Below are 23,191 nucleotides of genomic sequence, written 5' to 3' on the forward strand. Positions count from 1 at the left end.
GGCTTCCGGATGGCCAGTCTCTGCCTGCAGGACTGTGGGCTGGCCTTTGCCCAGGGGATCAGCTGACCCGCAGCGCCTGGCTCCACTACATACTGTGCCTGCAGGGCCGGCCATTCTCACACCAGGCCGGGTGGTACTCTCCGTGGGCACTGTCCACTGCACCCTGCATGCAGAGTGTCCCCAGCTGGCAGCTGGGCAGGCCGGAGCAGGGGATGGCCAGCTTCCTCCAATCTCCACCTCCCCTCCTGCTGCAGCCCCTGGCCCACTTGCTCTCCCCTACCTGACCCCGGCCCTCTCCTCCCAAAACTGCCTCCATCCTGCTTGTGTATGCTGCCCGTGTCTGCAGTCCTGGTCACTCTCTGCCTGTCCCCTGTCTTGTTCCACGGAGCAGGAGTGACCTCACTCCACTCCACCCCCACATCTTCCCGGAAGTCCTCTCTCAGCTTTTAATGCCACTGAAGATGAATTTGATGTGTTTGCCTGAGAGTTATATTAAAGAGTAAATCATGCTTTCCTGGTATTGATTCATAAAAAGTCCTTAAAAATATCTCCTGTGAGTGGGAGAGGTAGTTCTGTGTGTTCACTGTTAACCGCCCCATTTCCGTTTTCACAGCGTTTGTACCACCATGACAGTTGACAGCGAATGAGGGTATTGAGCTGGGTATGGGTTTAAAGTAAAGGAAATCAGGGTGTGCTGTTCATCAAGCATAATACTGTCTGGGCCTGCTTGCTTTCATTCAGAATTCATAGGCAGTTTTTAATTTTTGGTTTTTTAACTTAGCAAATGCTTTACTTTTTCTAAATTTGAAGTATTATGAATGAAATAGATAAAGTTAGCATGTCTTTTAGAGTAACAGTTTCTCTAATACTGCGTTTAAAGTTGCAGTTGGTGGAGGGCATAGTTTTTGTGCCTCTGCTCCCAGGGGAGCCCTGGGTCGCCCTGGCTTCAGTGTGAACTTTGCGTGCCTCAGGGGCCTCGTTACGTTGAACAGCTCCTGGGATGGTGCGTGGACGCAGCTGTGGTCACAACTCAGCTCAGAAGGGTTCCCTTGGGGGGACGAGCAGGTGGACGGCGCAGGGACCTGCCTGCGCCCCTTGTGGCCTGTGGGCCCCACCCACTCCCTGCTGCTGTGCTCTGGGTTTGCGTCTTGGCCGCAGGCCCTGCTGCCGTGCCCTGCAGACGCTCCCCTTCTCTCCGCAGGCCGTCCCGGGCCGGGCCGGGCCGCAGCACGACAGAGACCTGCGCGTGGACCTCGGCTTCCGCGGCGTGCCCATGACGGAGGAGCAGAGGCGCCAGTTCAGCCCCGGCCCGCGCACCACCATGTTCCGCATCCCCGAGTTTAAGTGGTCGCCGCTGCACCAGCGGCTGCTCACCGACCTGCTGTTCGCGCTGGAGACGGACGTGCACGTGTGGCGGAGGTGGGCGCGCGGACCTCGTGTGCATCAGGCGCGTGGGGCCTCGGTGCACCGCGCTAGTGCGCCGGACTCGGGCTCGGTTTGTGAGGAAAGGACGTTTAAGTCTTTGGTAGAAATAAATATTTTCACAAGGGTTATAAGATCTGGAACTAATATCAATCCTAGAGCTTAGGTCTAAGAGATTTTTAAAAGCAAAACTGTTAAATCTGGCATTGCCTTTTCTATGTAGGAAAGAGATTTAAAACTCTGACAGGAAAGCTCAGCTTTGGTTTAAAGGAATTTCTCCATTTTTATCTTTTCCTATTTAAATTAGCACCAAGGACTAAATTTATTCTTGGTAATATGATTATAACACAGAACTAAAATGAAACTTGGTAATCACCTTGTGCAAGCTACTGTTTACAGTTTATACTGATTAAAGTGGCTGGTGAATTATTATTGGTTATACTTAAAGGGAGAAAAGCCCACCCAAATTAAATCATTGTTTCCTCATCTCACGATCATTTTCTAGTAACAGGTCAGCCACAGGCTAGTCAGTGATGCGACCCTTCCCCCTCCCTCCTCCCCTCCTCTCCCCCACCCCTTCCCCTGCCCCCTCCCCTCCCGCCTCCCCTTCCCCTCCCGCCTCCCCCTTCCCTCCCCCTCCCCTCCCCTCCCCCCTCCCGCCTCCCCCTCCCCTCCCGTCTCCCCCTCCTCTTTCCCTCCCCCCTCCCCTTTCCCCTCCCTCCTCCTCTCCCCCCCTCCTCCCTCTTGTCTTCCCCCTCTTCCTTCTTCTCCTCTTTCCCTTCTTCTCTCTTTTTCCTGAAGGAACCCCACAGGAAACATCCCAGGTCTCCTGGCCGGCATGTCTGCGTGCTGGGCTCCGAACTGGCCCCCCAGCACTGGGCCCATGGCCGCCGTGGACCCGCCTTGGGGAAGGCCTGGCTGGCCGGGGCCCCCTGTCCACCCCCGCCCCGCTCCGGCGCCGCAGGAATAAGGGGAGGGCGCTGTAGCGTCCCTCGGGGCGGCTCTCCCCGTACGTTCAGTCTGATCAGTTTGACTTCAGGCCCCTCCCGGAATAGAAAAGTGGTCTCCCCATGGCTGATGCTGTTCACAGCCAAGTCACCCAGCAACAGGAGTGGAGAAAGGGGGGCACCTGGAGTCGTCGCCGGCCTAGGAGGGCAGCTCCCGGGCCAGCCACCACCAGCAGCCCCCCACGCGCTCGCCCTGCTTCCGCCCTCAGCGCCCGGGTGACGCCCGTGTCTGTACAACCGCGCGTGAAACTCCCTAGACAGACATTTACTTTATTATTGATTTTTAAAGATAGCACTTTATTTTTAGAGCAGGGAAATGTATCCTGAGGTCTTAAATATGAAAGACACTTCACTGTGATCCTGCATGACCTCTTTTCCCCCCACTTCTTCGGGAAGCAGCGCATGTTCTTGGCGGACGCAGAGTGGAGGAAGAGGTTTCTTTCGTGTTTAGTGTGGGAAGGCGGCGCTGCTGCCTCGCCGTGGGGTCTTTCTCTCCGTTTTATCCCGTGCATGTCTGAACTTTCCCGGCGCGTTGGGGCCCCTGAGCTGTGGCCCGCAGGCCCCGCAAGTGCAGGCTGAGGCCGGCCCGGCCAGACGCACGTCCCGCCCGGAGCACGCGGTGCCCGCCCGAAGGGACAGGTGGACAGGAAAGCAGTTTTTTCCCAGTGTCATTCGCTGGGACGCGCATGTCAGGGTCCAGCCAGTGCACCGTGTTCTCCACCCGGGAAGCCCGCGCAGAGGGCGAGGCTGCTCTGGTCACCGCCCGCGGCGCCTTGGCCGCTCCCCCCGGCGGCCGACTCCGCTTCACCCTGTCCTGTTCCTCCACGGCCTGTCACTGCCCCTCACCTCACAGGTGCCCGGTCACCATAAAAAGTTAGTGTCTCGGCTTCTGTCTTCAGCCAAGGAGATGCAGCTCCATGTCTGTCTTTTGTTGTTGTAGCCACTCCACGAAGTCGGTCATGGACTTCGTCAACAGCAACGAGAACATCATCTTCGTGCACAACACGATCCATCTCATCTCCCAGATGGTGGACAACGTCATCATCGCCTGCGGTGGCATCCTGCCGCTGCTGTCGGCCGCCACCTCGCCCTCGGTGAGTGCGGACGCTGTGCCCGGGGTGCCGCCTCTGTGCGGGGCCGAGCGTGCTCTCCACGCGCCGCACTGGGCGCCTCCTCTGGCGGGGCTGCCGGGGCCTCTCCGCTGCAGGCGGGCGCTGCTGTGCGGACCGCTTCCCGTGCGCGCTGCCCGCGGTCTCGTCCACCCTCGGCACCTCCTCGGACGGGGCTGCCGGGGCCTCCCTGCGGCAGGCGGGCGCTGCTGTGCGGATCGCTTCCCGTGCGCGCTGCCCACGGCCTCATCCACCGCAACGGGCGCCTCCTCTGGCGGGGCTGCCGGGGCCTCTCCGCTGCAGGCGGGCGCTGCTGTGCGGATCGCTTCCCGTGCGCGCTGCCCGCGGTCTCGTCCACCCTCGGCACCTCCTCGGACGGGGCTGCCGGGGCCTCCCTGCGGCAGGCGGGCGCTGCTGTGCGGATCGCTTCCCGTGCGCGCTGCCCACGGCCTCATCCACCGCAACGGGCGCCTCCTCGGACGGATGGGGCTGCCGGGGCTGCCGGGGCCTCCCCGGTGCAGGGCGGACTCCGCGGTGCAGGCCACTTCCCGTGCACGCTGCCCGCGGTCTCGTCCACACTCAACGCGGGCCTCCTGGCCGCGGCTCCCAGCGGCCCAGTCTAGAGGCTGCGGCTTTCCGGACCAGACACATAGCTGCCTTTCTTCTCACTATCCTTAGATTATTTCTTATTTAAAACTTAGGCGTAGAAAAAGCATAAAATAGCATTTTTCTGCCTCCTGAAATATTTCATAGTCCTAGAAAGCCTCTAACAAATTCACTTAAGTTGCCTACTCTCTAGTAGTATTTTCATCTGACTGTATAGACTGGTTCAACACTTACTAAATAGTAAAATATATATTTTTCTCTGTTTCTTTCTATGTAAAATACTGAACTATATTAATATAATAAATTTGGGAGCTATCTGATGTCAACTGAACTATATTAATATAATAAGTTTGGGAGCTATCTGATGTCATTTATCCATGTTGTTTTATGCCTCAATGCTAACTTTATATTTTAGTTATTTTAGAAACATCACTAAGTCATATCAAAACAAAAAGACAGCATAGCTACTTGCCCAGGTGAGGAGAGGGCGCAGACAGCCTCCCCTCACCGGGGTCCTTGCTGGCCTGCTGGTATTTCACCCCGGCCTGGCAGCCTGTCCAGTGAGCACGGTGCTCATGGGGCTGTGGGGCTCCTACCCGGACCAAGCTCATCTGCACAATTCTGCCTCCCTGTCCTGCCACTGCAGCCGTAGGTGCCGTGTGCACCATGTCCTCAGCCCTCCACCCGCCACCACAGGCAGGCACCCCTGTCCCTCAGCAGGCTAGCGGGCAGTGCTAGCAGGCAGTGCTAGCAGGCAGGGCTCAGCGGACAGGGCTAGCAAGTAGGGTGCAGTGGGCAGGGCTACCTGCTGAGGCCAGCAGAGGCTGGCGCAGGGCCTGGAGCAAGCTGGCAGGCCCAAGAGAGACCAGGCGCAGCGCCTTCCCTTCCTCTCCTCGAGGTCGGGTCCGGCTCAGCAGACCTGGCTTGGGTGCAGCTCTTACGAGCTTCTGGCATTGAGGCGTTAAAGATGCAACAGACTGCTGTTTCCCACCTGATGCTTTTCTTCATTTTATTTTGTTTGGGTTCTTATAAATCACCATGTTGTCAAGAAATTGAAGTAAGTAACATATACATTTACTTTAAAATGTAATATTGAATCTTTTTAAGTTTTGAGCAGAACAAAAATTAATCTTTATATAAAACAAATTTAGCAGTAATTTATTAAGATTAATATGGGGTGGACATATTCATATTACTAGTGTTCCAGATTTTAAGGCCAAGAGAGCTTTAATTTTCAAAATAGGGAAAATAGTTTTTTCCCTATAATAATTTAATAGTTTTAAATTAGTGAAGTAAATTACAGTTAAGAATTGTGGTTTATATACTGCTTCAGCACCCAAATCGGCTTATTTTTAATTTCACAGCGACTGCACAATTAAAAGGCTGGCATTTGGGGGTCCGCCCCCCATATTGTTACTACACTTTTGGCCCCAAAGTGGGGAACTGCACCCCTCTCTCGTGGCTCACACCATTCTCAGCAGACTTGGGAAACCCGCTCAACTGCAGAACCTTTTGTTCGTTTTCTGTGTCTCTGTGTTTCTGTTATCTTGGCCCATTAACTGATTGCACCTATGCCTTGGTTGTTCAACAAAACTGACTCTATGTTCTTTGAATAAATTGCTTTCTTAAGAGAAACAGGCACCCCTTTCTCCCATTCTGTATCTGGTAGAGCTGCGGTTGGTGCCAACTGCCGAGGCTGGCTTTGTGTGCCTGGGTGGCGCAGTATTCTTGCTAAATGTAATGTACCAGAGGGAGAAGGTCAGGAAAGAGGGGTCGAATGAAAAAGATTGGAGCTGGGCAGATACGACCTTTTTCCTTAGATATACACGATAAAAAGACGAGAGAGTTTTGGAAGGACTTGGTGAAAGAGGAAACATTGGTAATTACAGCACCAGCAGTTACACATCCTTCTGAAGTTCAGTTCCGCCCAGATCAAGAGGCAGCGGCATGTTTGAAAGCTAAGATCCATTGGTTGTGTTTAGGTTTGTGGTAGTTTTTCAAAATAGTCCTACTCCATGTGTGCGAGGTTTGTGTTTCAAGTGTGCGGGAGCAGTGGCCGTGGGCCTCGCCTCCCTGTGGGCCGAGCCACTGGTGTCTCAGGTGTCCGTCCTGGTGACGGCCAGGCCGCGGTAAGCCTGCCCTTCCCAACGCTTCCTGTTAACCGAGAACGTGGGTCTGACTGGCCGTTTCCCAAAGTTTAATTTTTAAAAACAATTTTACTGAAACCTGTGGTTGTTATATTCTGTAAGAGATATGTAACTTTTCACACCTAGCCATTCTTTTTTTTTGGTCGCTTGATATTTCCAATATTAAAACTATATGTAATTTCAAGAGAGTACATAGAATCATCAGCATTCCTGGTAGTTTCACGTAAAAGAAATGGCCCAACACGCCACACAGAAATGCCTTCCTGTTTCTTAGAAAAACTGGCTCCTTCCTCTTCAGAAGCAGACACACGTCCACCATGTCCCGGAGACGCAGCACGGACTCTGTGAGCGGGCCGTGGCCTCCGGTGAGCCACGTCCGGCCATGTCTGCTTACTTGGCAGGACGGCAGCCTCCAGGTCTCCGTTTATACACATGTGGGAATAATTCTCGTCCCACAGGCAGTTTTTGGAAATTAAATTGCGATAATGTCAAGGGCACTAGATGGAGAAGCTTCTTAGTGGGCGATTCCTTCCTGTAGTTCCTTTTGGAACTGTTTATTCAGAATTGTGTAATGACAGATTAAGTCTCCCTGCCTATAGAATGAGCCTACTGTATGCAGATCTCTAGATGTTATCGACACCCGATAATTGGAATAAACTGTTACTAGAGTTGCCTGGTTTCCGGTGCCTCGGAAGGGGTGGCCCTGCCAGGGGCATCCTCCTTTTCTGCAGGTGTCTCAGCTGAAGCTCTAAGAAAAAGAGGGGGCTGTTGTACTTTTTTTTATTATAGCGCATCCTTGAACTAATATTCCCTAATGTTCACTGAAGAAGCAGCACTTTATTGGAGTTCAGTTTTGCCTCGAGTATTTAAAGTATGTGACATAGGAAATAAATTACAAATATACGCCCAAGTCTCCAAATGAAGACAGTAGTTTTAACTTCGGTGCTCAGGAAGCGTATTGGCCTTCTCGCTCTGTGCGTGGCTGGTCTTGGGCGGGAGGATGTTGTGCTGTGGAGCTGTGCAGTGCTTCCCGGGGCAGTGCTTTCAGAACTGGTCGTAGAATCCGCTTGTTTCTTCTCCACGTTGTTCGCCCTGGTCGTCGAGGAAGAGGAAGATCTGGAGGAAAAAAGGAAGAGAAGCAGAGAAGGTGTGTCAGCTCCAGATTGCGCAGCCGCCTGATTTTACTGGCCGTTGGGCCCCAGCACGCGCAGGTCTAGAATGCCGTGTTTCGTTTCAACCGTCCCAGAAAAATGGTGGAGACGGACACTTCTGGCGAGCCTAATAGTTGCATAATTGTAAGAAGGAGAGCAGCTTTTTTCCTTCAGTTTAAAATGATGACAAGTTTTAACTTAGTTTCACTCTATTTTCTTATCATCATCAGAATATGTAGTTAATAGATTTGAAAAGTTAGTAATGATGTTTCTATTTTTGCTTCTTTGTTTACCTCATAACAGTGATCATACTTCAGTAGTAGTATTTTTTTTTACATGGACAGGCACCGGAAATCGAACCCGGGTTTCTGGCATGACAGGCGAGAACTCTGCCTGTGTTAATTGATAAAACCAAACAACATACAAACACAAACATTCTTTTTTTTTTTTCAGTTTTTGTTTTGATTAATAAAACCAATCAACATACAAACACGAACATTCTTAACATATGAACAGTCCATACTTGGTGTGCAATCATTGGCTCACAATAACAGCACATGGTTGTATATACTTTAGTATTATAAGGAATGCTTAGCATTACATGTTTTAATATTCAGTATACCATAAAAATAACACATTATTTTTGAATTTATATTCACATACATTTGTTGTCAAAAGTTAGGCGGTAGGAATAGTTGATGATTTTTATTGTGAAAATTAATCCAAACCTCCTAATATAATGAATATAATTCTTTATAATTTAATAAGTCTCTGGAATTTAGTGTAATGTCCACTTTATTCATATGCATGCCTTATTTACTATATCAAAAAGTTCTTTTCTAGCATAGAAAAGTGCTATATCACTTAAATTTTTTCTTCATGTATTAACTTTTGGGGATTTTGATTTATAGAAATGGTCTGTTCTAGTTTGCTAGCTGCCAGACTGCAACACACCAGAGAGGGATTGGCTTTTAATAAAAGGGGATTTATTTTGTTGGTTCTTCAGAGGAAAGGCAGCTAACTTTCCACTGAGGTTCTTTCTTACATGGGAATGCACACAGAATGGTCTCTGACGGCCTTCTCTCCAGGCCCCTGGGTTCCAACAACTTTCCCCGGGGTGACTTCTTTCTGCATCTCCAAAGGCCTGGGCTGAGCTGCAAGTGCTGAGATGAGGAATGCCGAGCTGCTTAGGCTGTGCTACATTGCAATCTCCCATTTAAGCACCAGCCAATTAAGTCAAAGGTCACTCATTGCAGCAGGCACGCCTCCTAGCCGACTGCAGATGTAATTAGCAACAGATGAGGTTCAGGTACCATTGGCTTAAGTCTGCAGCAACAAGACTAGGTATGCTCACCTGGCCAAGTTGACAACTGAATCTAACTAACACATGGTCCTAAATGTCTGAATAAATAAATTATAACATGAATTCCTTAGTGAAACTTTTAAAAGGTTGGTATAAATACTTCATTTCCCTGAGTCGTTTTTGCCTAAAGCAGTACTGCATTCAGGCTTTTGCAGAGGCATTCTGTTAGTTTATTTATTAAAATGGTTTTATTAGGCATCAACTAGGGAAAAATACATTTATTTTGTGAAAGACAGTATGTATTCTTTCTAATATATGAGCTGTATATATGTATATATTCTTTGGGCAGAATTTCTATAACGGAGAAATTTGATATTTAATCTTAATCTTGTGTTATTTTATAAAATGTGTATCTCTTCTGAGTATTAATTTTTCCTTTTAATAAAGTCAAATATAATTTCTAAATATATTATTTTGTGTTTCTATTTTACATTGTATTCTCATTTAATTTTAATATTTTCCTTTTCTTGTACTTTTTTGGCCTGTCGTCTGTTTTGTCTAATGCATGTCCAGGGTTCTGCAGTAATTTTCAGGTTTATTTATGAAATTTTTGACCTGGTTACATTTTGAGTTCCCATATCACCGTTAACATTAGGTATATCTTTGATACATTTGACAGATTCGTTAAAAGGATTATTTTCCCAATCCAGTCATGAATTACTGTTTTTAATATTTGCAGTAATCTCTAGACAAACTGTTATTTTAGGATTTAATAATAATCACGTGAGTCATTGTTATTTTTAAACTATGTTATGTTTACATGACATCTCATATTTATAGTTACTGTTATGCAGAAGGTAATAGAATTGAAGAACACTTCAAATAACATTTCAAAATGTTATTTCAGCTAGTCAAAATAAGTTTGAAAAACTACATAGGCAATTTAATAAATCCTGTATGTAATTCACTCATTTCAGAATGAAAACATGTTGGGTTAAATCATGTAGATCCCCAAATAATTTGAAAATAAGACATTAACTAATAAAGTAGGTTAGACTTCTCATAATTTCTAGCATTCAAATTGATGAAGAATTGCTTTGGAAACATGTCTATAGTTATCATAAATTCTAATATTTTGTAAAAATAATTTGGAATACTTGGTAGACCTAACAATGGTCAGCTCTTAAACTCCACTGTGGAATATTTACAGCGGTCACTGAGATTTAAAGAAGTATTATGAAAAAATGGATGTTTTGCTTTTTCTTATAAACTGTTGTGTGTGGTTACAGATCTTTAATTAGTGCTATGAAGGGCTGCTGCATATCTGTGAAGTTTTAGGGAATTTAGAATCTGCATTATAAAAATCCGAGTAACGAATCAGTCCTTTTCTTTGGTTACAGAATCTGAGGTGGCATGCTAAGAACACATTTTCCAGTAATAGACTCACTTTAGAGAATGTTCTTAGCATTGCTTTGATGTTAATTGGAAAGGCGAAGGGCCATGCATCTTCCATGCATTTGGAACGAGCGTGGTTGGGTGGTGCCCACAGGAGCTGCCCTCTGGGCTTCCCATGCTGGGCACGGTGGCACAAGCGAGCAAGCAAGCTTACTGCTGGTGAAGTCGGGGGTACGTGAGGCCAGGACGCCTGTGTTTAGGACATCTGAACAGCAGCAATTTTAAATTATGAAGCATTCACTAACTTTTCTCTACTCCTTGAGGCACCAGTAAATCAAAATAATTACATGTTATATATGCCTAAGTGAAATTTGAAACAGGGAGAGTTGCTGTTGTCTATGGAACTGTAAATTACCACCTTAGGAAAGAATACGTTGCAATATTCCCTCCGAAAACAAGAAAGTACTTTTTATCACATAATATTTTAATGAAAGCACAGCTTCTAATCTAAAATGCTGCTAACTCCTCTTCTTACTGTTGTCTTATGGGTCATGGACTAAATACCTGAAGAACTAATGATCATCCTGATATATTTTTACCATAGAGTTTTAATATATAAGCATGGCCCCCACCTGCTTGCCGTTTATTCTGAAATAGATAAGAAACTGTTATGCATTCTAATTTGAAAGTCATCTCCTTTTGATACCAAATTAAATTACCTGCTATCTCTTATTATTTATAGCTTATTTATAGAAAAGTAAAATCAGATCTTTTATTAATAAATGAGGGTGAAGATGTTATTTAGGAAAGGAATATCAATTTTATATCTTTGTAAATTAATAAAATAAAATAAGTCTAGTGTAGGGACATCTGTGTGAATTCCTCTAAATATCTTTGTAGAATGATCTTAAGGCTAGTTTTTACAAGTGATGTCAATTAAATTTAACATGAATTTAAAAATGGACTTCGTTATTCAAGGATAAATCACAGGTAAACTAAATTTTAAAACCAGCTCTTGTGCTACACAGAATTGTTTATAAAATCACAGCACACCAGTGTTCACCTGAATTACTCAAGTCGTTTCTACATGCTTGTATTCCGTTTCCCCCTTTAAATGAGACTTCTGGTCTGCTCTTTTTAAAGACGGAGTTGGAAGCGATCGAGGTGACACAGGGCATGTCGGCCGAGACCGCAGTGGCCTTCCTGGGCAGGCTGATGGCCATGGTGGACGCACTGGTCTTCGCCAGCTCGCTCAACTTCAGCGAGATCGAGGCCGAGAAAAATATGTCCTCGGGCGGCCTGATGCGGCAGTGCCTGCGGCTCGGTGAGTCTGGGTGAAGCTGCTCCCCGCGCGCTGAGGGTGCCTGGGCCCGATGTGGGAGGACACCTGTGGGCCATGGAAGAGGTGGCCTGTAACCCTGCAGAATTACGGAAATGGATAAGAACTGCTGTTTTCACGGTGGAGGATTTTGAACAATTGACCGTCTCTAATGGTTTATAGTCTGCAGCAGTCACATGCATTTTGAATTTTTTCAGTGTCAGTAAGACTCGTATTTCTCATCGGAGTGACTTGAGCGCAAGCCCGTTTATGCCCCTGTTGAGTGTGACGAGTACAGGAGGTGGTTATCCTTGGCCTGGCTGTGGGTCCCCGGTCGCCGTCCTGTGCCTGTGCTGTGTCCTGCGGCCCTGTGTGGGGAAGAGGGCTCCGTCCTGGAGCCCTAGAGGCCTCTGGCCAGCCCCGCACAGCCACGCCCCCCTCGCTTGCTGTTCCCATGAGGAACCCGAAAGCTGTCGGGTGCCATGTGCCCTAGAGCACAGGCAGAGGGGCAGAGCCTGGGCAGTCAGGCGTTAGCCAGACCAAGGGCAGAGGCCTTATAGTTAAAATCTTTTAAAATCCAACATGGATGGTACATTTTAAAATTTTGTTATCGATCCATAAAATTCATAATTGGGAGGATGCTGGCAGATCAAATAAGGAACTATACTGGGAGCTCCAGAGATCCCGGGAATCCTGTTTTTCCAGCAGTCTGATATAAGTGTATCGGTATTTGTTGAAGTTTTTAACTACATATATGTGTTTACATACTTTTCATTATGATATTTCATGTAACTTAAAAAAATGTTTATTCTACTTGATTTTAAGAACGATTATGGGGTAGAGAGAGGGAAGAAAAACATAAAGAAATGAACAAGTAATTATTCTTTCAACATATCACAGTCATCAGTTTATATTAAAAATATGCTATCAATTTTTTATATAGTTTGCTGTGTTGCTGTAAGAAACTGCTTAGAATGTCGACAAAGACAGAGAGACAGGGGAAGCAAATCTTCCCATGGAAGCAGTAAACCTCCAGACATTCCCCAAGGTGTGACTGCCACAGCAGCTTCAAAGGTAAGTAACCATTTGTTATGTTAAATGTAATTTACGTTAAGATTTTTTAAGTTGAAGAGAACAAAGCGAGATGCTGCTGTAAAGAGCAAGAGCTTTGTTACCAGGCAGCCGGGACCTCACCTGACCGTCCTGTTAACAGGGTCACTTAACTTCTCCGAGACTGATTTCTCTGGATTTAAGTGATATAGCTTAAGAACTAGTAACTTCTACTTCGTACTGTTGCTATGAGGATTATATCGGGATGTAGCACAAAAGATTCTTACTTATTACTGTTCTGAGTTACCACGTATATTTTCATGGAGCTCAGCGTACGAATAATGCTCTTTTTAAATGAGGACACTTCAGGTGGCAGACCTTGATGTCATTTTTTCACTTCCTGTGCTTACATATTTCTTGTGGCACCCTTACTAAGTAAATAGAAATTAATATTTTGGTGAGGTAGGAAAAGTACCCTGTCACTAATTTGGGTGTACTTGCATGAGCCACATAAATTAGTTGTGCCTCATTTTGATAGTTTATAAAAAGAAACAATAATGCAAGCTTTTCCTATCATATAGTTGTAACAAGAATATACAGATATGTATAATTTAAACTAATTACAAATATATAAACACTTTGAAAAATGTAAAATCTTGTAGTTTAAAGTATTTTTAAGCTTTTATCAGTGCTGTAAGGTGTATATTCTGTGTGCTATTTTCTTTAATCGCCCTATGACAAATACTGTCAGCCCATCATGGGAGTGATGTAGTTGAGCTTCAGAGTGTCTGTGTCTCACCTAAGGTCCACAGATGGTGAGTTCTGGAATTTTATTGTACGCCAGGTAATCATCCAACTTCATATGCCATCCTCTTATCAGTATCCCATGTTGTAAAGGAATCAAGCCTCTTAATTTAGAAGTGAAATATGATTTAGAACTACCAAGAAATTGAAAGCCTATTTTTTAAATTAGCATCACACAAGGCCATCCCTGTCCTGTTCAGGAGTTGTATTTGGTGCTTTACACATATTATCTAATTTAATCCCTACAATTTTAAGCATGTTATAAGTAAAAAAGTACTAGACTGAATTTCAGGGACCTGGCTCTCTCGCTAGTTTGCTGTGTGACAGATTACCTACAGGGATTTTGTTTCTTTTGCTATGAAACGGTTTTGGTCTCCAGTGTCTTCTAGCCATAATCACAGGTTTACATTTTCTAGCAAGGGCTTGGCCAGATGAAACCTCAGCTAAGAATGTAATACCGTAATCTCATGCATCATCAAAGCAAGACAGATTGGACACGGACAGGGAAAGCAGGCTCAGAGAGGTCGCATAGCAAGGTGAAGGCCACCCAGCAAAGGCTGGACCCAGACCTGGGGTCGTAGAGCAGCTCATCCGCCCTGGGGCCCTTGGCAGCAGCTGCACCCCAAGGGCAGCACCGCGGTGCCATGGTGTGAGCAAAGGGCAGTGGGGGTCCTGAGGCCAGAGTTCAGCGGTGAGGGTGGTGGGCGTGGGCTGCGGGTGCCTAGGAGAAGGAGGGCGAGAGTTGGTGAAGTGGTGCTGACCTCTAACTTCTGCTCCCTTTCCCGTCCAAGGCGCCGCTGGAAGGCACCCCTGGAAATCTTTCTCCCATCAGAGACCCCGATAGGCTGCTGCAGGACGTGGACATCAACCGCCTGCGGGCTGTGGTTTTCCGGGACGTGGTGAGTAGCCCAGGATGGCAGCCTGGTCGGCCGTGCCCAGCTCACCCTGAGCGCACTGCACGTGGGCCTGGGCACAGCCTCAGCCTTCTCAGGAGGGTCAAGACGTTTTAAACCATGATGCAAACACTTGGTGTGATTTGGGTGAGTATGAAGAATTAGAAATTCATTTGGCCTTGAGTTGCCCTCTCTCAGTGCTACCTGCCCTGGCCCAGGCTTGACGGTTAACCCCACATCTGGCAGGAAGGGAATTCTTTCAGGTGTTTGAAGCAATTACTTTGTAAAGAAGAGTCGGTTTTAAAAATATGTTTTAGGTTTGTCAGAAATTTGCCCTGCACATGCATGCACCCCTGCCCCCAACCCCCCGAGTCTGCGCAGACATACGAGGGCCACGCCCACCTGACATCAGCTCTCCCTTTTGACATCCTGCAACCGCTGGACCTGTGCCCTCCTCCCCTGCATACTCCCACATCCATATCTCAGGCGACCTGCACCCTTTCCCTACGTAAGGACATGCCCGAGCCATATCCTCCCTGTGCCCCAAGCTCTGTGCCTGAATCCTGTAACCCCACACTCCACACACCCACTCGCATCTTGCCGGCATACCAGACCCCCCCATCTGCCTCCCGATGTGCCCTCCCTCTGTGTCCCACAGGCTAGACCCTCATCCTGCACTCCAAGGCCAGCCTGAGCCGCACCTCGTCCCCGTGGCCCAGCACCACACCCCCACACCCCGTGGCCCGCACCCACACTCACAGGCACCAGGGTGGCATCCCCAGCTTGTGCCTGTGTCTGCGCAGAACCCATCACTGCACTGTTGTGGCCTGCCCTGCAGGCTGCTCCACATCCTTCCTGCAATTGCAAGGCTTTAGACTACTGAAGAAAATGAGCTTTCAGAGTAAACCAGTCAAGATAGTCACATGCCGTGAAGACAGCAGACGATCACTAAGCATGTCACAATGCAGACAGATATAGCCCAGCCTAATGACCAAATCAAAACACCTGAGGGGACACAGGCATTGGAACCAACTAATCAAAGGTGTTCATATAACTCTACTAAATAAAATAAATGGGATAGCAGATGACTTAAAGGAGATCAAGAAGACACTAGAAGAGCATAAAGAGGAATTTGAAAGAATAAGTGGAAAAATAGCAGATATCACAGAGATTAAAGGTGCTGTAGACCAAATAAAAACATACTCAAGACACATAACAGCAGATTTGAAGAGGCAGAAGGAAGAATAAGCGAACTAGAGGGCAGGACAACTGATTTCGAACACGCGAAAGAGTAAATGGCAAAAAATGGTAGAAAAATTTGACTTGGATCTCAGGGAAATGATTGACAGAATAAAGCACACCAATATAAAAATAACTGGTGTCCCAGAAGGACAAGAGAAGAGTGAAGGACTAGAAAAAGTAGTTGCGATATAATGGGGGAAAACTTCCCAACCCTTATAAAGGACATACATATGCAAATCAGAGAAGCCCAGTGAACTCCAAACAGAATAAATCCAAATAGGCCTTCCCCAAGATACCTATAAATCAGTCTGTCAAATATTGAAGAGAAGAAGAAAAACCTAAAAACAGCAAGAGAAAAACAATCTGCTGCATACAAGGGAAACCACATAAGACAGAGTTCAGACTACTCAACTAGCATCCTGGAGGCAAGAAGGCAGTGATATGATATATTCAAGATCCTGAAAGAGAAAAACTTCCAGCCAAGAATTCTGTACCCAGCCAAATTGTCCTTCAAAACTGAGAGAGATTAAAATTTTCACAGACAAACAAATGCTGAGAGAGTTTATGAAGAAGAGACTGGTCCTACAAGAAATACTAAAGGAAGTTCTATTGGCTGAAAAGAAAAAGACAGGAGAGGGAGGTCTGGAGGAAGGCACAGAATTGAAGAGTACCAGAAGGGTAACTTAAAGGATAAAAAGAGGTAGAGGGAAAAGAACATATAGATCTTACAAACAAAATCCAAAGGATAGGACAGTGGATTCACAGTGCCTTTACAGTAATAATTTTTAATGTTAACAGACTAAACTTTCCAATTAAAAGATGCAGTCTGGCAGAGTAGATCAAGAAACATAATCCAGCTATATGCTGCTTACAAGAGACTCATCTTGGACACAAGGATACAAATAGATTGCAAGTGAAAGGATGGAAAAAAGATGTTCCACGTAGGCTGTAACCAAAAGAAAGCAGGAGTAGCTATACTAATACCAAACAAAATAGACTTTAAATATGAAGACATAATAAGAGGCAAAGAAGAACACTATACACTGATTAAAGGGTCAATTCACCAGGAAGATATAGCAATCATGAATGTTTGTGCTCCCAGTCAAGGAGCTCCAGAGTACATGAGACACACATTGGCACAACTAAAGGGAGCGATAGACATAACCTTCCATACACCACTCTCCTCTGTAGATAGAACAACCAGACAGAAGAGCGACAAGGAAATAAAGAACTTAAACAATTTGATAAAAGAATTAGACCCAGCAGACATATATAGGCCACGACACCCCAAAACAAAAAGATATCCATTTTCTCTAGTGCTCGTGGACAGTTCTCCAGGAGAGATCATATGCTGGGGCACAAAACAGGTCTTTATAAATTTAAAAACATTGAAAATTGTTCAAAACACTTTCTCTGTCACAATGGAATTAAGCTGGAAATCAATAACCACAAAGAATGAGAACTTTCACAAATATATGGAGATTAAATAACATACTCTTAAACAATGAGTGGGTCAAAGAAGAAATTGCTAGAGAAATCAGTAGCTATCTGGAGATGAATGAAAATGAGAATACAACTTATCAGAACTTCTTGGATGTGGCAAAGGCTGTGCTGAGAGGGAAATTTATTACCCTAAATGCCTGTTTTAAAAAACAAGAAAGAGCAAAAATGGAGGACTAACTGCCCACCTGGAGTGAACAGCATTCTAGAAAGAACAGCAAACTAACCCCAAAGCAAATAGAAGAGGAGAAATAACAAAGATTAAAGCAGAGTTAAATGAATGGAAAAACAAAAGGACAATAGAATCAATAATTTTGTGGGAAATGTAGTTAGAAAGATCACTTAGTAAATCTAAGGGGAAAAGATCACTTAAGAGAGAATGTCCCATGGAATCTAGTCACATCCTTACTCAAGATGAGTAAAGCTAAGACTGGCCTTTCCATAAATTGAGTCGAAATACAGGTAGTGTTTCAGAGCAGATTCAGTTTAACAGCGTTTCTTAACTTAGTTATTATTTCCTGGCCACTTTGGCTTCTTTTTTCCTTGTTTTAATTGCTGACTCTTGAAACATAAAAGAAAGTTTATGTGTTAAATTTATATTTAAAATAAATTGGAGTACTTCATATTTTAGAAAGAGATTAAAATATATTTATTAATGCAGCATGATTTTGCATAGCTGGGATAGGGGAAAAGTTTAAATATATACAATAGAAAAATTGTCACTCTTATTTAATATTAATTCGTTTATACAAATCACTAGAAAAAATAAATGCACCAATAGAAAAATAGGCAATGGACATAAACTAAGAAATTTAAAGGAACAGAGATATGGCAAAAGGTCAGTATCATTAGTCATCAAAGGGATGCCACTTAAATGAGGAATTTTGGATTGTTAAGGAAGTAGGTTTTTAAAATGATACCACCTGATATCACAAGGGTCCTGTGAGACACAGTGTGCTCTATGTCACTGGTGGGCCCCAGTGGGATAAGCCTGTCGAGGAGCTCTTTCGTTTAAATGTTAGCACCTTACCCGTTGAGTCTGCATAGAAGTCCTTCAACCTCTTGTGTTTATCAGAGATGCCTACAGAAAAAACGGCAAACATATTCGACAGTAGTCTTTCAGATTAATAAATCTTGGTAGAGTCATTCAATGGAATACTATACAGCCATTAAAAATATATTTTCTTTTTAGTTAGCTTTAGTGAGCTGGAAAAATGCATATTTTAAGGGAAAGCGGCAGTATACAAAGATGTTTGTACTACAGGAATATTACTTGAGTATTCTGAGTGTGTGTACATGCACAGGTGCACCCTTATTTAAAAAAGGCTAGGTAAAAAGTAGACCAAAATGCCACCAGTGATTATTTTTAGGTAAACCGTTTTATTGTGTTTGTTATATTTTCCCGTATTTTCAGAATTTCTAGAATAAACTCATATTGCTTTTGTAATTAATAACTAGCAAAGGTATTTTCAGAAAATAAGAGGTAAAAATACGTTATGTTATTCTCGTGATGTGAGAATCCCACTTCTAATCTGGCTTCTAATTTAGATTTGGGAAAAAATATCCTGATTAACAGTGTAACAGTTTAGAAATGGCAATTACTCAGTTGAAAAAAATGTGGTTTGAAAAATAATAATTTTAAAAATAAAGAAATGATTAAAACTTGGAGTGTGTCTTCATCTCCAAAAGATAACGTGAGGCTCAGCATATAAAGTGCAGAAGGGGGTTATGTTCAGGGTGGTACTGTGTTAACTTGTTAGTAACTCCTGGACGGGGCCATTGTGGTCGGTGATGGTAACTGTCTTAGACATGCAGCTGTGTGCTGCTGTGTTGGGTAACCCAGCGATGGTGCTTCGGAGGGCGAGTATTTCCAGAGTGCACACTTTCTGAGCATCATCAAGCCAACATGGCTTGGTTTATTGAGTTTCTGCTGTGCGGCAGGCCTGCGTACATGCTCCCTTTAACTTTCAGTTTAGGGGTATGAGAAAATTAAAACTTGGAAACATGAAGCTCCCACACCTAGCATAGGATAGAGTCGAAGTCCCAAGCCAGTTCTCTTTCACTCCAAAGCCGTCTTTTTCCATCAACATATTTAGATCGCAAGACTCACTCTTTTTTACGTTTAAATAATGTCTGAAATTAAAAGGGGAAAATTTTAGGTCGTATTATGTTATTAATAAAAATTAAAAGGAGAAACATAAGACAGTAGAACAGAATGAGCCCTGCTGTAAATGATGAGCTGCAGCTAATAGGACAATTACTAAACTGTACTTCCATGGGTTATAGCAGGTGGTCCTCACTAAAGCAGGGCGTGATTGACAGGGCGGCATATGGGAATTCTCTGTTTTATATATTTTGTGAATGATATTTCTGTGAACGTACAACTTCTCTAACCTAAAAACCATGAATAAAAACTTAGGTTTTGAAGGAAAGAGGTGTGTCCTTGTGTATATGTTTGTGTATAAGTTATGCACATCTACTTATCAAAGAAGTAATCAGTAGAATATGCTCTTGAGGAGGAAAACTGCTGCTTTTCTCCCTCACCAGTCTTTGTCAGCTGTTTTCTTTCTAAATGCATAGTTTTCTTAGTAGGGCCTGCGCGTGCACGTGGATGGCCCATCTAAGCACACACATTTGAATTAGGGGTTGTCGTGGCTTTCTGGGGCTCGTGACTTTTTTGCCACGATGTATATTTGCTGTAGTGGCAGCAGGAAAATTTGGTAATCTACAGACTAGATAAGCTGAACTTAAACTTTAATCTTTAAAAATTAAATTGGAAAGTATTTTAATTTCCACATTGAAACACTAAATTTTTGAAAGGATTTCAGGGTTAATTAATTATATTACAGATTCAAGATCAAATTGTAGAGAGACCCATCTTTTAGCAAGCCAATTAATTTGTATAAAAATTTAGTCATTCCTCAGTTATATAGTGTCTGTGTATGTTGTGCTTCATTTTCAAAGACAGAAGTGGGAATAAGCAGAACAGTTGGTATGCAGATTTGAATTTAAAAAGAAAAGGCAGGAGATCCAAGGAGAGAAAGTGGAAGCCAGGCTTCGATAGCAGTTTCTCCCTTACCTATACTATGTAATTTGGAGCTTCCTCTTTTTCTAGTTCCAGGAAACTGAAAGCCAGTTCTTTGACACATAGTATCTGTCGTGTACTCACCCCTGCCATGGCTCAGCCTCAGACAAACCTCTGTACCCACAGCAGGAGATAGGCAGTAGATGGTGCTCCCTTCTCAGTTCCCGCTGCCTCTAGAATTGCTGACCTTAGGAATATCATCATTAAATTGCTGGAGGCTAAAAGTGAGTTCCACAAACGTGTGGAGTTAGATGCCCTATCACTGGCCAGTTTCTACAAATGCCATTGGTCACCCCCATGGAATTGGTCACACTCATGGAACTGGAGAACAGCTCATCAGAAGAGGTCCTGGAACTAAAATGCGTGGAGAAGTGGCCTGCACCTCAACCAGAGCACATCCCACCATGACGATCTGTTCTAACAAAGGAGCCGAGGAGGGATCTGGGCTGGGTCTTGTGATAAGACTTCTTGTATATGGAAGGAGAGTCAGTAATGACAGTTATGGACATACAGGCGTTGTAAAAGATGTGGCCTGGGTGACAGAAGACGGTTGTCTTGCCTCTTACTGAGGGCCTCTTTGGATCAGACTGTTCTCTTAGGGGAGTGGGATGTAGAGAAAAGCAAAGTGAAAGCGCTGCATTGCTGCAGAGGTCAGGCTGGACATGTGGAATCGACAGCTGCTGATGTAGAATTTAAATTTAAATTTAGAAATTAAATTTTGTAGTGGCTCCTGGGATGAGACACCAAAGATCTAGTCTGCAGTCCCTATAGTTGAAGATGAAATGGAGGACTCTCCCAAGCGCCCAAGAAGGAAACAGAAAAGCAGTGGGGACTCGCCAGCCTCCCGTGGAGACCCTCTCTGGCCGCAGGGAAGCAGTTTCCTCGGGCGTGTGTGTGGTCAGGTGTTGTGTCTTGGGACCACACACTTAGAGTGTGGGATGTCAACTTTGACAGGAATTAAAGTGTTGAATTGTATTGCCTGTTCTTCACTTTGTAAACATTTAGCATCTGGGAGCACAGACAGGCACGTTGGGCTGTGGGGTCCCCAAACTGAAGATGGTGCTTTGGTGTCCCTGTCCCTGACCTCCCTCCCATACAGGCCGGGTCACCTGGGGGGGGCATGAAAGGGAGGGCTTCTTCCTATAAATGAAGTCTGTAAGAATTCTCAGACTACATCGACCTGTAGGTCAGCTCTTCAGAAAGCAGACTTTTAGGTTAAAAGTTTACATAAGGTTTTCACCCTTGATAAAAGCTAACATATCCCTGAAAAAAAAAAAAGAAAAACAAGAAAAGCCACTTTTTTCATGCCATGTATTTCGGTTGTTTTTTCATGGGTATTATAGCAGTTCGCAGTGTCTGTTATTTTCAGCTCTGCAGCTTTGCTGTTGGGGCGCATTCACCCATGCATTCCTTCCACGCATAATCGGGAAGGCCTCCAGATTGCTGGGTCTGAGTTTTGAGTTGTGTAAGTAGAAGTGCTGTGTGGGCTGTTAATAGCCTAAACTTGAGCTGAGCTTGAATTCGTTCTTGTCAGTATCTTTTTTAGTCTAATGGCACTTCATTTTCCTTTATGAAAACTGCTGAAATACTCAATTTTTACTTTCTCTGTATTGGTATTAGCATTGTAATGTAAAGAGTATTCATTTTAAACATTTCATAAGAAGCTACCTCTAGAAAAGCTGCCACCCACAGAATCTGAAATACTAAATGTATAATAGTTTTGAGAAAAAAGAATGACCTCTGGTTGGCCATTTTCCTCATTAACTATGCTGATTTTGTTTAACAATATTAAATCATGAATAAATATTTCCATTTACTTTCTTGTCTAACAAATGCATATCAAATCTGAATCTTATTCTCATTGTGCTTAAGTGAAGTAATTAATATAAAGCACCTGTAAATAAGAGTTATTAGAGTTCAATTCATATTTATTTTCCTTATTTCTACTTTATACCTTTTTACCTGTTTTTCTGTGGGCCCATAATAATTACTTTCAGCATTGGTTTGATGTAGCAGTTTAACCTGGTTTCTGTGCAGGCCTTATAACCATTTATATTTCGTTTCTTTTATAGAAGTTAGTTTGGAAATGTATGGGAGGCATAGAAATTGGCCTTCTTTCTTATCAGGGCTCCCCGGTAACTGGTTAGCCAGGCTCTCTGGAAGGGACCCCCCAAAGTCACAGGTGGCTCCTTAGAGTTTTGGGAAGGAGTCTTGTAATAAACTTATCTACTTGGTTAGACCGAAGTGTATATTTTTAAAACCATTACCTCTTGGTGTCCTAACTTGGTCTGAAAAAAACACAAAAACACTAATCCCCCTGTCATGTGATAGCTCCTTCAATATTTGGAGACAGCTATTTTGTTACTCCTAATTTTTCAACATGCAGGTTAAATGGATGGGTTTTTTTGGTTGGTTGGTTTTGTTTTGTTTGGGCTAATTTTTTTTTTGAGCTATTTAACAAATAGATTGTTTTTCTTATTTTTTACTACTTTCATGTGCTTCTTTGGAAAAACTCCTTTTTGTCTTTCAGTTTTTGAAAGTTGGAGCCTTAAATACTTGCAGTGCTTTAGAGGCCTTTTTTTTTTTCTGATGCAGTATACTTCCTTCATTTTATGTTAATGTGGCAGAAAGTTGAATTATCTGCTGCCCCATCACTTTGATCGTTCATACTGAACATGTAGAAAATTCGTATTTTGTTCTTTCCCCATTGTTCTTGTCTCCTTTTTGTGCTCTGGTAGTAATGTTCGTAAACACCAGGTAACAAGAGGTAGAAATAGTTGTAAATGTACATACTAAGCCTATCTAGATCTACTTCTCCCATGGAGGTGTTCCCACAGGTTTTATAGGGGATTATGTACTTAAAGAAGCTTTACATATTGAAATGGGAGCTGTCAGGACTAGGTGAAAGTTCGAGTATATAGGAGATTGTCATAAAAACTAGTGAAAATTTAAGAAGTGGAGTATTAAAAATATTGATTTTTCTTCATGGTGTCACAAAATTATATGTTAAACCAAGTGAAAAGTTCCTATTTATTGTTCACAATGAATTTATAAACCACCCCAATTAAATATTTCCTTATGTGCCTCATAGGAAAAATACGTTCTTCGTCTGAATGTGTCACCTTCTGGGTGTCAAAACCCCCACTTTTTGTTGCGCAG

The 23,191-nt window shown here is 44.1% G+C and overlaps 1 protein-coding gene and 1 pseudogene across 7 annotated transcripts in view; both read left to right on the forward strand.

Annotated features, from left to right (window-relative positions):
- The window catches only part of NBEA (neurobeachin), a 752,331-nt gene that overhangs the window by 246,161 nt on the left and 482,979 nt on the right, over nucleotides 1-23,191 (forward strand). For all 7 annotated transcript variants that reach the window (XM_077159019.1, XM_077159015.1, XM_077159017.1 and 4 more), the window contains exons 23-27: nucleotides 1,202-1,419; nucleotides 3,370-3,523; nucleotides 11,284-11,464; nucleotides 12,402-12,532; nucleotides 14,104-14,211. In XM_077159019.1, coding sequence (XP_077015134.1) covers nucleotides 1,202-1,419; nucleotides 3,370-3,523; nucleotides 11,284-11,464; nucleotides 12,402-12,532; nucleotides 14,104-14,211 — 792 coding nt within the window. The remainder of the gene's footprint in view (nucleotides 1-1,201; nucleotides 1,420-3,369; nucleotides 3,524-11,283; nucleotides 11,465-12,401; nucleotides 12,533-14,103; nucleotides 14,212-23,191) is intronic.
- LOC143681738 (ribosome biogenesis protein WDR12 pseudogene) lies at nucleotides 14,970-23,173 on the forward strand (annotated as a pseudogene).

Source organism: Tamandua tetradactyla, chromosome 4 (assembly GCF_023851605.1).
Source record: "Tamandua tetradactyla isolate mTamTet1 chromosome 4, mTamTet1.pri, whole genome shotgun sequence".
Taxonomy (NCBI): Eukaryota; Metazoa; Chordata; class Mammalia; order Pilosa; family Myrmecophagidae; genus Tamandua; species Tamandua tetradactyla.